We start from the raw sequence: 14,142 nt of genomic DNA on the forward strand, positions 1-14,142 counted from the left end.
ATCTATGAGGTAAAACGGTAAATAAAAAAATAGCTATGAATTGGTAAGAAATAAGGTGGACAGGTTGGGTACACTGTAATGGTCATGTGACGCTTTCGCAGAAGAAAGGAGATTTTATTAACAAATGCTTTCATAATTTCAACACATTATCACCCCAATGACATTTCTGTTTATGTTGCGCCTGCAGTAACTAAATCCTTCGTACCAACATGTCCGAGTCCGACCAGGCAATAAACAGCACAGTTGGTCAACTACTGAGTCAGTATTGCTGCAATCATGTGGCAGACTGAGACAGCAATGATGAGTCAAAGGTAATAGAAACATCAGACACAGTGTGATGAGGAAAATAAGGTGATGGAGTCGGATATCAAGTCACATGTGAGAGTCTAGAACACGGTTGCCAAAGAGCATGTCTATTTTTAGGGGAGGAATGTACGCAGGGCCTCGTGGTACGGGACCATAACAACAAACGTCAATAAATAGCTACAAAGAGACGGATCGTCCAAAACACACAGTGACCGCGCTTCTGCACGAGAGCAACAAGTATGAAAGGACGGAATATGTCAAGCCGACAGGTTTTCTGCTGAAGTCTTTCATCAAATCCAAAGAGGCAACAAAGATTAGACAGACAGACAGACAGGGCTGACAGGTAAGAGACAAGCCGCATGAATTGATCATTCATCAATTATTATTGAACATAGTCTATCATGCAGCCTTCACGTTTTTGAGAAAACACATTTGAAAATGTATATTCTAAATTGGAAGTAGTTAACCTTGAAGCTAAGAAGACTCTTTTTAATGGGACAGTGCACCTTTGGCATTCTCACATTATACAGTAAAATGAATTGATCATTTATCAATTATTATTTAATATAATCTATCATGCAACCTTCTTGTTACTGCTGTAATTTTAGTCAAAGCTTCAAGTGAAATATTAATAGTATTAATTAAATACTAATTGCATTAATCAAGCAATTAAAAAATGAAATATAAGGAACGCCCTAACTTGAATAATGTTTGCAGTGACCTGGTTTTCACCCTCAGCATGGCCCTCCAGCCTGTGGAGATGTACCATTACAAAGACGCAGAGCAGCCGTGCAGTCTGCTGCTGCAGCTGAACAGACTGAGACAAGAGCGCATCTTCACTGACGTGTGGCTGTGTTCAGACAACACTGAGATCCCCTGTCATAGAAATGTCCTTGTCTGTAGCAGCCCTTACTTCAGAGCCATGTTCTGCAACAGCTTCGTGGAGAGGCAGCAGTCTAAGATTGTGTTAAAGAACATCTCACCTTCCATTATAAGTGTTATCATAGACTATATCTACACTGGAACAGCTTGCATCCACATGGACAATGTGCTGCCCCTGATGCAAGCAGCAGCCATGCTTCAATATGGCCGACTTTTTGAGGGCTGTTCAAGTTTTCTTCAAATGCAGTTGAGCCCAGACAACTGTCTGAGCATGATACGCCTGTCTGAAATCATGAACTGTAGGAGTCTAAATGTCAAAGCGAAGGAGATGGCCATGAACAGTTTCTCAGACGTATCAGCCTCTGAGGAGCTGTGTGAACTGTCTCTCCCTGAGCTAATGGGATACCTAGAAGATGACAGCCTGTGTGCAGAGGAGGAGCAGGTCTTTGAGACCCTTGTGGCCTGGATCCACCATGACCCTCTTTCCCGGAGGGGCACCATAAGTGACTTGTTCAAAAAGGTGCGTCTGCGCTACATCCACCCCACATACCTCTTCCAGTTCATAGCCAACGATCCCCTGATCCAATCGTCCACCCTCTGCACTGAACTCATTGAGTCTGTGAGGCGGCTCATGTTCTCTGTAGGCATGAAATGCATCAACAACACAGAGTTCAGAAACCTGTGGGTTGTTCAGCGGCGGTACACCTGCCAGGACAGATTGGTGGTGATGGGGGGAAGGAAAAACAATGAACAGACCTCCAGAGAGGTCCTGGTCTTTGAGGAGAAGACACAGACATGGCAAAAACTAGCCAAGCTGCCAATCCGCCTCTACAAAGCCTCGTACGTGGCCCTTCACAGTGTGCTGTATGTGATTGGAGGTCTGAGCACTAATGCCAAGTACAGTCAGGTCACCTCCACCGTCTACACCCTCTCTCTCAAAAGCAACCAGTGGAGACTTACTGAGCCCATGTTAGAGCCACGCTTTGCCCACCGGAGCCTCTCTTACCTGCACTTTATCTTTGTCCTGGGAGGGCTTGGGCTGGACAGACGAGTAACAGCATCTGTGGAAAGGTAACAAAGCACAAATCACTAACAATACATGGCGTTTCAATTAATCATTAACACTGTCATACATATAGATTTAACAGTATGTTCAATCAATGGGAGTCCATGGCCCCAATGCCTGAGGCCGTGCTGCACCCGGCTGTAGCGGCTGCCAACCAGAGGATATACATGTTTGGAGGAGAGGACGCGATGCAGTGCCCAGTGCGGCTGATCCAGGTGAGTGCGTATGTGTGGAGACCATGTGGTTTCATCCATCTTTATTTCTGCTCCCATTTCCTCACTTCATCGATTACACTTCACCAAACCTCATCTCTATTCTGCAGGTCTATCACATCGCCAGGAACATGTGGTCAAAGATGGAGAATAGGACAGTGAAGAATGTGTCTGCTCCTGCTGCCGTTATAGACGACAAAATATACATCATTGGAGGTACATAGTTGCAATATAAATTCAGCACTTCATGAAATACAATACAATTTAAATGAAAAAGTATATACTTTATGTATTATTATCCAAATGTGATTTTTCTGACAAGTATCACAGTAAACATGTCTATGACTATTAACATTTGAGAAATAACTGACATATGAACTGTTCATAAAAGAAACACATTTTTGTAGAGGTCTGAACTAGCAGGTTTCATGCATGAGAGAGAATATTTCAGTCTTTACAAAAGGCTTCACTGCCTAAATAATTTGCCTTTGACATTAGCTAATTGAAACCATTCAAAATGCAATTAAGTATGTAGCTCAATTACAATTAGAGTAATAACAAAATTACTGGCAATCTTTTCCAGGTTACACCAGGAGAATGATCGCCTATGACACCAAATCCAACCATTTTCGAAAATGTGCCAACCTGAAGGAGAGGAGGATGCATCACTCTGCCACAGTCCTCAATAACCAACTGTATGTCACCGGGGGGCGCTATATCAATGGTCATGACGTCATTCGAGACTCAGACACATTTGAATCTTATGATCCAAAGACAGACTCCTGGACCTCTAAAGGCTCTCTGCCACACAACCTGTTTGACCACGGCTCAATTACTCTAACCAGCGTCCAACAAACCTGAGAAATATCCAAATAATGTGTTTTTTTGGGTCATATTTAGTTGATTTCTTATAAGAAAGCATTGTATCATGTGCACTACCTCGAGCTGGATCGCCATAACCTGTGTGCCAACCCTGGGGCTCTCTGACTGGACAATTTGCATCATATTAATATTGGATTTTCATATATTAACTTCATATCTAGGGACACAGAAGTCATGTTCATAAAAAAAAAATCTTTTCTATTCTGCCTTCAATTTGTATATTTTTAACAGTGTTGTAACTGTGATTACAAAGGGCATCCAAGGTAAAATACTGTATATACAAATTACTAACAAAATAGTGACTTTTTAATGTTGTTTCAATATATACCTCTTTGTTAACCTCATTTTTTTCTGAAGTATGCTTATTAACTTTTCTGTGTGTTTTTGTTGTCCCCAAACCATTCGAAAGCCCCTTCTTACCCTGTCTGACTTCACAATAGCAGTAGGTGCTATTTTTAATGCAGTGTAAACCCTTAGATTTCACTTGTCGCTTTCAAATCCTGGGCCCGAGCGTTGTTTTGGTGAAGTTCAAAGATCTTCACAGCTGTTTGGACAACTTGAAATTAGGTCAGAAGCTTATTATCCAAAATTCCAATGCAAAATGTGAACTTTTTTTTACATGAAATAACTTTGCACATGGACTTTTAATTATTTGAAATGTTTTTGTACTGTGATGATGTTTTGTACAATTCAGAGTGAGATTTTAACAATTTAAATATGTACACAATAAACTCACACGTGACTTTGAGTCTGCTTTGCTTGGTCAGTCGACACCAAGTGCAATTCGAGCACACGCATCTCTTCATCTGTCTACGCTGGAGCCAACAACATGTCCAGACAGGATCCTAGGGTGAAGAAACATATAAGCATCGTAAGTGCTGAATAGGTGAATTTTATGCATACAAATAAACAAACAAGCAAACTCACTCGAAATAAACCAAACCAAAACATTATCTTTAAAGGAATAGTTCACCGTTCTTCCATACTGAGATATGTTCTTACCTGAGCTTGGACGAGTTGATACGTACCTGTCTGGTCTGTGTGCGTGCCCGTGGAGGAGCGTGGTAGCTTCCAACTTCACCCCCGTTTGGAGCTATAGGAATACACTGGGAGAGGCCAAATGCTAACAACATCTTTGGTCGTTTTGCGTGACTGAGGGCACACACAATGACTAGACAGGTACGCAACAACTCGTCTAAGCTCAGGTAAGAACATATCTCAGTAAAAATGGTGGCCTGTTCCTTTAATAAACATGGATGTTATCTGACTTTTTGAAGCTAGTGGAAAGGGTATGGGCTGTAAGCTTTAGCTCACACAATTGTTTAAACAAATAATTATATGAAAAAATAATAATAATAAACAATATTGTGTGATTATATGATATAAGAAGACCTTAATTAGATTGTTGCAACAGCCAGTACAGCTTCAAGTAGGAAAAAAGACAAAGATAAATAAGTACAGTATAGCAAAAGTATAGGCTCATTAGATTAAAAAAAAAGGAATTTGCAATTAATCTTCAACTAATTAATACCTATATCATTAATCTTCAATTCATAAATAATTCATTAGTTGAACAGGATTTTTTGTAACCTTGAAGAAGCCTAAGTAACCACAAATGCTCTACATTTTCCATCAACTGTCATGCATTGCTATGGTGTCTATACGTTACAATAGACATTTCGTCAGAAGAGGGACAAAAGTCATTTAAAAAGGAAAAACTGGACATAGGGATGACACTTTTGGATTTGATCATTAGTGCACATCATGCAAATGTGAAGTGACATGAATGAGAATGAATATTCACATATTTACAAAACAGCCTTGATCAATGACTCTCAGAAACAGGTGTCCGTTTTGTAAACATAATGTGACCACATGGAATCCCAAGCAGTGTCTTTCTTTGAATTCAGAACTCACTGGGTCATGGTGAATGGCATAGAGGAGAGAGAGAGAGAGAGGGAGTAGTGAAAAACTATAGGTGGTGTTATTTTGAGATACAAACAAGAAGGCAAATGGTGCACCACGTGAGGCGAGGTCCGTTGCCGTGCAAGCTGGCAGATGTTCGAGTCACATCGAGAGGGAGAGAGAGTCGTGAAGAGAGAGCTAGAGACTGAGAATGTCAGCGAGTGATGAAATCGTAGCGGAGGAGCAGCAACAGGTGTGTGTTTGTACATATGTGTTTATGCTTTTGTAGGACACACCAAGCAGCTGTCTTTGCAAATCACAACATCACAACAAAACATGGTGGATGTGGTGAAAAGAGACTATTAGAGACTACTATACTATTATGTTTGAGATTCCATGGATGCTCTATCTATCAGTATATGCCATGGATAAGTTTGGGCAGGTTAAGTTACAGAAAACACCCTTTTTACTAAATTTACCTCAAAGCAGTGAGTCAGACATTCTTCCTCAGATACCTAACCGACTGACCCAGCACTTGTTGGGACTTTCCTAGTGTTAACATGATCCTAATTATCCAAGGAGGTATGCGTTCATGTCTACTTTTACTTTATATTCACACTTTGGGAAATATAACAAGGAGCTCTTCATTTGATGCTGCCAAGATATACATTTACAGTGAACTAAACCTATTTCCGCTCCATTCTGACGTCAACAAAACATTACATTGTAGATGTACTGCATCATATAAATAGAGATTGTGACCTTTTGCATACATTTTGGTGACGCATCAAAACACAGACCTGACCGATGCACCTGTTACAACAGCTTTTGCAATTGTAGATCTCAAAATAGCAGGAAGGGTGCTAGATTCATTCTACGTCACTATTTCCAACTGCTACAATGGACGAGAGAAAACACTGCTCAGATATATGAAATAACACATTGAGGAGCAAATAATGTAAGTGGAATGGTTGGGCCAGCTACAGTCTCAGATAAAGAAGGAGAAAAATGATGAGATTAAGTCTAAGAAGTCGTCTGTCCCTATTGTTGTTAGTTACTGGGCATAGCTTTTTTCTATGGCACATTTTTTTGGACACTCAAAGAAAATATTACACTGTCATTTATTCACTCCACACTCAGCAGTCCTCATTTACACACCATATTCACACAGGCAACTGAGGTGAAGTGTCTTGCCCAAGGACGCAATGATAGTCTGTACCTGTAGTAGCTGGGATTCGAGCCCCTATCAAGACGACCCGCTCAACCATTTGAGATACTGTCACCACAAATGCTATGAGTGGGATACATCTTCAGAGAAAAGGTTGAGCTCAGACTTAAATTGATCAGCTTCATTAGGAAAAAAAATACATTTGCATATAAGTACTCTACTGTCAAAATAGAAGATAAAAAAGTAACACTCATCACTGTCATGTCACAGTAGGTTCATGTAACTCTCAAATGTATTCTGATCCTTTTGTTAGATGCTTCAAGTGCATTATAAAGGGAAGCAAAAAGAAGAAATATTAATAATATCTATGCCCAAAAATATACAAACCTTTCCAATTCCCTTTTTCTTCACAGCAGTTTCTCTAAAACACTCCTGCTGACAATAACCTATTATTTCTGAAGAAACACTGTGAAACCGGGGGAGCATAAACTAATCAACAGACCCAAAAGCTGGGTTGCATTCAAAGCTGGATGCAACATGCCGAGAAGAGTCTGAAAACCATCAACACTTTATCAGTAAGCCAGACCACGCAGCACTAAACATCTCAGCAGCACAACCACGTGAAACTCAGTGTGAAAGTAATTTATCAAAAAGTTTCTGTAATTTATTGTAAGCAACTTAATCTGTAACTACTTTTGCCTGAACACTTTATCTAAAGGTTCTCCATGAAAACAATATGTTGTTGTCTTAGCCAGAGTATGAATCAGTTTCAACTTGCCATCATTTATTTTTGTATTAACAGCGCATGTAATTTGGTATTCTGCTCTAGTTATAGAATCCCTTTAACTTAAGTACACATTGATCACACTCTCTCTCACTTATGCTGACTTTCTTAGAAAAGTAGCAGCCATGTGCAGTGTTCACTATGGCCGGCATGTTTTGAAGTTTGTATGTGTCATAAATTCTGAGGCACGTGACCCACGAGACAGACAGCTTGAACATTGACACCTGAAGCAACATAGTACCATTTTACCAAGAAGCCATGACTGCTCCCCCTGATCGATTGCACAAGTTACTTCCTCTTCACATACTTTGTGCATAGGGCAGATCAATACACAAGCAATGTGACTTGAATGTGATTTCCTCATTTGACAAGCTTGTGTTCTTAAGCTGATAAGAGGTGACCCAGTGGCCTGCAAACACTCAGTCACACATTAATAGCACAGTGTAAACAATGAGATCTTAACAGGTTTGCAATTGCATGAATTCGTCAGTTTTGTTTGAGGTACATTAGAATACAAAGCATTTCGACCGAGAACTAATTAGGCAACTTGAAAGAGTTCAATGTATACAATGTCACATTGTTTTGACGATGATGTGTGAGTGTCTGTAGTGAGCTGAAACTACAGAACAGAAACAAGAGCACACAATGCAACAGAATATGTGTGGGGAATCCAAAGGACAACTATTTATAATCTGAGCGACTAAGGATTAAGAGAATTCACAGCTAGCATGTCTACTTTTCCCCAGATCCCTCAGTGCAACAATGCTTCAAACTGTAGGCTATAAAGGGTTAGCATTTCGGTTTGATAAACCCACCCACCTTACAATATTGTTGCCTGTGTTTTTTTCTGGCAGAGAAGCTCAAATAACTTGTGGTTTCTATCCCCTCACATGCTCCGAGAGAACGTATGTATACTGTACATGTGTGTATAATGAAACCCCTCCTCCTTCGCTGCACCGTGGGCTATTGCGTAATAAGTCTTAAATTCCAAACACGCATAGAAAGCCCTTTTTAAACGACATATGTGAACAACAACTATCAGAGAGGACTTTCACAGTGTGCTTAGAATATAGCCCGATGTTTTCTGACGTTATGTTCCCTCTACTCGCCTGTCCAAGTGGTTTTGCAATGCTCGGGCTTCATAAACAAAGACACGTGCTGCAGCGAAGTTTCCAAAGTGGGCGGAGTCTACGTATTTCCGGGTTCAGTTTCTGGGGATATAAGCAGCTGCGCAATGACAACACAACAGTACAAAGACAAGAGATACGCCCAATAAAACTACTTCTCTACATCGCCGGACTTTTTTAGAAAAATACCTTTAAAGTTTTGAGGACTTTTTGTTTAACCCTACAAAGTGAGGATGCCTTTTCTCGGACAGGACTGGAGGTCACCGGGCCAGAGCTGGGTGAAAACCGAAGAGGGATGGAAAAAGACCACTTCAGACGATAAAAACAACAATGTTTCTGTGCAGAGGTTGGTGGCGCGTTACATTCATGAACTGAGACTAAAACTCGACAGTAGATTATTATTACATTAACACACATGACACAAATCGGATGTTACAAGTACGTCGCTTTAGTTGATCACAGTTCCTGTTTTAAGTTATTGTTAAAAAGTGATCGTGAATTCAGGGATGGTTTCCAATTACAGGCGTTTCATGGCACTGCCTCTGTATTGTTTGTTGATGTTTTTCTTATCCAGGCTAATCAGTGAGTGAGCTATTAATACGCACACACAACTAGAGAGTGGATTAAGTTAAGTCGCAGTTGCACGGAAAGCCTTCCTTTGAGTTGCCCAAAAACACAACAGGAAACCCATGACTTACTAATGTATTTTTTTTAATGTTACGACATGAAAGCGTTCGACTTGGAAATAAAAGTGAAAACAAGGTTATGTTCATTGTGTTGTTCAGACATAGGAGAGATAAGGCGAGTTTCCTTGAAGTGAGACCCTTCTAGTCCTTGTAGCCAAAGACCTTCTAGTGAGGTGAATTATGTTTTTTTTCCAGCTTCTGCAAAGCACAGGAGGAGGAGTGTTTCAACAAGGAGAACCTGCTCATCTCTCTAAACTATGATGTCTCCGCCAAGAAGAGGAAAAAGGATCTGATGAACAACAACACCAAAGTCCCCTGTGAGTCACACTCAGAAGGCCACGCTGTCTGTGCTATTATATAATGATGCCCATAGACATCTTTCAAACTTAATAATCACACCCCCAATGATTATTCTGTAATAAAGCTCATAAGCTCATTCTTTCTATGTTATGCAACTTCTTAATCAAATTTGTATTATTGGCAATGAAGAAAGTGTATCAGCAAAATTCAGTGTACTGTCTTGTATTCTTGGGCTTTACCTATAGGCAGTATAACATGAAGACATTAGTGCTAACATGCATCAATGTGTTTTCTACAGATTTCCACATGGAGAAGTGGATTTACGTCCATAAGGGAAGCACCAAAGAGGTAAGAGAAAAAACAAAGCAATCCTTTAGCTTTAAATCATCTTTTTATTTCATTAATGCAAGTGTAAACACTGAGATAACTATTCTTCATTGACGATGGCAATCTAATACCACATTTTCCAGCGCCACGGATATTGCACACTGGGTGAAGCCTTCAACCGCCTGGATTTCTGCAGCGCTATCAAAGACACCCGGAGATTTAATTATATCGTGAGAGTAAGTCTTCATCTTCCACTTTTTACTCATCTATTTAGATACAGATGTTTGTTTTTTGCCAAAAACATGCGGGGCGTGTGATTGAAGCTTATCAACGCTATGCAGCCGAGGATGTCTCATTTGTCCTGATACTGCACCAGTGAGTGTGTGTGTTTCACTATGATCTCAGTCTCTCAAATGGTTTCCTTCCCCTAAGTTTTTTTTGTTTACTTTATTAACCTAAAATATGTACAAAAAAACAACAACAAAAACAACAACAATTAACTGAAATGATTGATAAAACAATATAACTCTGCCATTGTGCCTCTTGTCAGAATGTTCAAACCTGTAACATCAAAGGCTCTGTGTTGGGTGACTCCTCCACATGTGCTCCCATGTGAGTCTTCATGTGGTCGGGTTGTCCTGCGCCAGAGGGGGTGAGGTAGGGGGTACAGCGGGCGGAGGGGTTATAGCAGCTGTGCACCGAGGTGCAACGAGAAAGACAGAGGCTTATGAAACAGGACCCTGTGGTTGTCAAGTCAGGCCCTAAACAATGACTGTACCTCTTCAAAGGACAGTATATCAGCCTCTCAACAAATGATCTGGGTTTAGTGTTGACATAGTGCACTGTAAGATAAAGTGGTAAATGATACTTTTTAATTTGTTTTACTTTTATTTCTATTCAACCAGAGTGATTTGTTTATCTAGTATGAGCAACTTTAACAATCTGCTCTCTTTTCTGGAAACCTTTTACATATGGCTCACTTACAAGTGCAGTTTATTGTACAAAGTCTCCTGAACAAAAGGCCAGTGTAACCCTAGTGGACAGTCTGGACTCCGTGTCCTTGACCATTACTCCTCACTGGTTTGTGTCATGGCATTTAAGGTCTCATTGGACTGTACTCGATTTCACTGATTATGTAGCCATCAATTTGATCTTTTTCTTTACCTAACTTATTTACCAAAGTACTGTAGAACATGAATATTAATTGATGCTATGAATTGCAAACACTGTGGTTTTAGGTCAGAGGTGAGTGTAGGTGAATGTAGGAAAGAATGAACCACGCGCTAAACCCTGAAGTGCAGTTTAGCCACGGCAGGGGCTAAAAGTAGATACGGAAATGCAGATTGTTCTGCCTAGCTGCTCTACGAAGAGAGGAACACACGATGAGGTGCTTAAAGAAGGAGGCCACGGGATTAGGTCTTAGATCCCGATTGGAAAATATGAAGATTTAGGAGAGAGTGATTCTTTAAATGGCCAAAAGTAATATTATATATAGAAGATAGCAGACATACTTTACCTATGTGGTTTCTGTTTTGCCTTTACACGATAAACAGTTTATCCAATCATTGTTATTCAGTTACAGTGTTGTGACACAGGTCAAATACCAGGAGTTAAGCAAGGTGGAACATGAGTTTCTCCATGATGTCAAAGCAACTGCAACCAACCAGACATGCCACACAATCTATTCTGCTGGTTATCTGCAGTCCAGTGGCATCATCACTTTATGAGTGGTACACGTAATTATCTGCGCTTCTTAACAGGCTGAAGAGTCTAATGAGGGAAAGTGTGGTTGAGAAGGTGACGGCTGATGGAGCAGGCAGTTTTCTAGTAGCTTCTCTAAAACCTCATAACATGAGCCATTCTTGGTCTGAAGGAAGAGCTAGGCAAAACTCGACTCTTAATGTTAGGACTACAGTGGCTTCAGTGGAATGCAGCACACAATCAACATAAAGTAATGAGGAACAGAGTGTCTTTACAACAGACAGCTGAAATTTATGTGTCTTTCTTTTCTGTCTCCCCTCCAGCTTCTGGAGCTTATCGCCAAGTCCCAGCTCCCCTCGCTCAGTGGAGTTGCTCAGAAAAACTACATGAATATTTTGGAGAGAGTGGTGCAGAAAGGTGAGCTCTGCACCTCTTCAAAGTCTCAAGTAGTGGCCTCTCGGTTTCTTTGTCATGTGTCACTGGGTTTTATATTTCTGGCAACACCTTGGTGCATCCAACTGCACAAGCGCCAGTTTCTTTTGTGAAATGTCTAACAAATGCCACAGTGTTTTTGTCCTTCATGACTTCAAAAGAACATACTTTTATGCTTCAGTGGTAGATTGAAGAAAAAGCCTGACAGTCACCAGACCACTGCTCAAGCCAAAGTGTAAACTAAATGTTCCCTCAGTTAAACAAAGTTTTAGGTGTTGAGGTGCAGCTATGAAACCTGTAGTGGCAAATATTATGAGTCAGTTGACAAGAAAGTCATCCCTCCCAAACATTTGGTTTAATACTGAGTTTATCAACATAAATATTTAACTAAAGGCCTGTGCTTACTGCAGGCCATGATTACAATGGGTAATTTTGTCTATTAAAGATCTGATTTCTTTTTTCAGTGCTAGATGACCAGCAGAATGTGCGTCCCATTAAAGAGCTGCTGCAGACCCTGTACCTCTCCCTGTGCAGTCTGGTGCAGGGCACAGGGAAGTCTGTCCTGGTGGGTAACATCAACATCTGGGTGCACCGCATGGAAAACATTCTGCAGTGGCAGCAACAGCTGGACAACATCCAAATCAACAGAGTAAGCATCATCTCTATAAAGCAAAACAAAAAGTATCTAAACAGAAAACCATCTTAGCGCTGACTCTCTGCCTCCAGCCGTCATCCGGTGGTATGACCCTCACTGACCTGCCTGACAGCCTACAGCTCAGAATCATGGACAGTCTATCAGATGGCAGGGACCTAGTCTGTTTGGGACAGGTGTGTCCAGAGCTGGGAGAGCTCACTGAGGACCGGCTGCTCTGGAAGAAACTCTGCCAGTACCACTTCACAGACAGACAGGTATGCAGCAAATTCATATGCTTACGGTTCAAATGAGTCATGGTCTAAGATTTTTCTTAGCTCAGATATAATATTGATATTATCACTGAATACACGAGGGTATTACTACTTCAGTTGTTTTTAATGACATTTATCTGAACTTATAAATAGAAATAAAACCATCTTGTTTTTCAGATTCGTAAGCGTCTGATCCTCTCAGACAAAGGTCATTTGGAATGGAAGAAGATGTACTTCAAGCTGAGCCGCTGCTATCCGCGCAGAGAGCAGTACTGTGATACCTTGCACCTCTGCACACACTGCCACATCCTTTTCTGGAAGGTAAGATATTTGAAAACATTTCCTACAATTTTAAGTGTATTTAATCATAAACATGGGCTATTTCAATGTTTCAGGACACAAACCACCCCTGCACAGCCAATAACCCAGAGGGCTGCACTGTGTCACTCTTCCCACAGGACTTTATCAACTTTTTCAACTTCTGATGCCACAAATACTGATGTGTGTTGTTGTACATAATGTACATACCTGTACACTTTTTGTTACGCAGTGTTATCGAGTTTGTATATTTTGACAAAGTGAAGTTGTTGTGAAGTGGGACAAAAATTGCAATTTAGTTTCTTTTGAAACTTTGGATTTAGGTTGACTATGGGAAACATGAGTGTACAATTGTTTAAAGGTACATCCAATTCACTTTGATGTAATTCAGTTTTACATGTACCAACTTCATCCCCTAATATGGGGATGAACAAGGTTTTGGATTCTTCACACCAAAGAAAATATTATGTGGATTTGTTTCGGTCCTGATCAGGTAAAATGAGGTGACATATTTGATGCTATGCACAGTGTTATTCTTGTTGGCTCTGGGACGTTATGGTAGAGACGTTTAAAGTGAGACAGTGAATGTGAGAAGTTTGTAAAGCTATTATGTTAATACTGCAGTATTTTTTGTAATTATCTTTTTCACTTTTATATTTTTTTCTATGACCTGTCTGTTTATCTTTGTAATAGATTGTGAGTGCAGACTGTAGCCCGTAGTCCTGTTGTGTGCCTTGTCATGACACTTTAAGTCGGTGAAAATTACTTTTTGTTTGTGACGTATGCAGATCCTAATGCTGTTTGCATTACCCTGTGCATGCCAGATTTACAGTTAAGAACGGTACATACTGGGATTTAATACCAAAGTTTGTGTTTAACATCTTGCATGTTCAGTTTTACCCAGTTACTTGTGTTTACCTTTTTATTGGGATTCTGCCAAGTTGCTCCGCTGGCACTTTGTGTTTAAAATGATGAAAATCAATGTTGACTTTTTTGACCCAGACTCGGAGAAAAGAAAATTCCACAATACATTTTACTGTTTATGTTGTATTCAATAAACAGATAAAGAATATATATCACACTTTAACTTAATTTCATGGCACTCTAATTAGTTTTAGTCAGGTTTTGTGCCGTTATATG

At 40.3% G+C, this 14,142-nt stretch overlaps 2 protein-coding genes across 2 annotated transcripts; both read left to right on the forward strand.

The window, feature by feature from the left end:
* Positions 1-1,045: 1,045 nt before the first annotated feature.
* Positions 1,046-3,413, forward strand: LOC306966477 (kelch-like protein 38; the record flags this gene model as incomplete). The annotated part of the gene is made up of 4 exons (XM_079561245.1): positions 1,046-2,259; positions 2,328-2,469; positions 2,577-2,682; positions 3,050-3,413. The coding sequence occupies 4 exons, from the start codon at positions 1,046-1,048 to the stop codon at positions 3,325-3,327; spliced, it is 1,740 nt and encodes a 579-aa protein (XP_079417371.1). The 3' UTR covers positions 3,328-3,413.
* A 5,020-nt stretch (positions 3,414-8,433) lies between these two features.
* On the forward strand, positions 8,434-14,019 carry fbxo32 (F-box protein 32). The gene is made up of 9 exons (XM_079561456.1): positions 8,434-8,678; positions 9,214-9,335; positions 9,617-9,666; positions 9,789-9,881; positions 11,670-11,763; positions 12,243-12,427; positions 12,505-12,687; positions 12,862-13,005; positions 13,080-14,019. Exons 1-9 carry the CDS (start codon positions 8,566-8,568, stop codon positions 13,167-13,169), a joined length of 1,074 nt encoding a protein of 357 aa, XP_079417582.1. The 5' UTR covers positions 8,434-8,565; the 3' UTR covers positions 13,170-14,019.
* The last annotated feature ends 123 nt before the right edge of the window (positions 14,020-14,142 follow it).

The sequence above is a fragment of the Gobius niger genome (genome assembly GCF_951799975.1).
Source record: "Gobius niger genome assembly, chromosome: 8".
Classification (NCBI taxonomy): domain Eukaryota; kingdom Metazoa; phylum Chordata; class Actinopteri; order Gobiiformes; family Gobiidae; genus Gobius; species Gobius niger.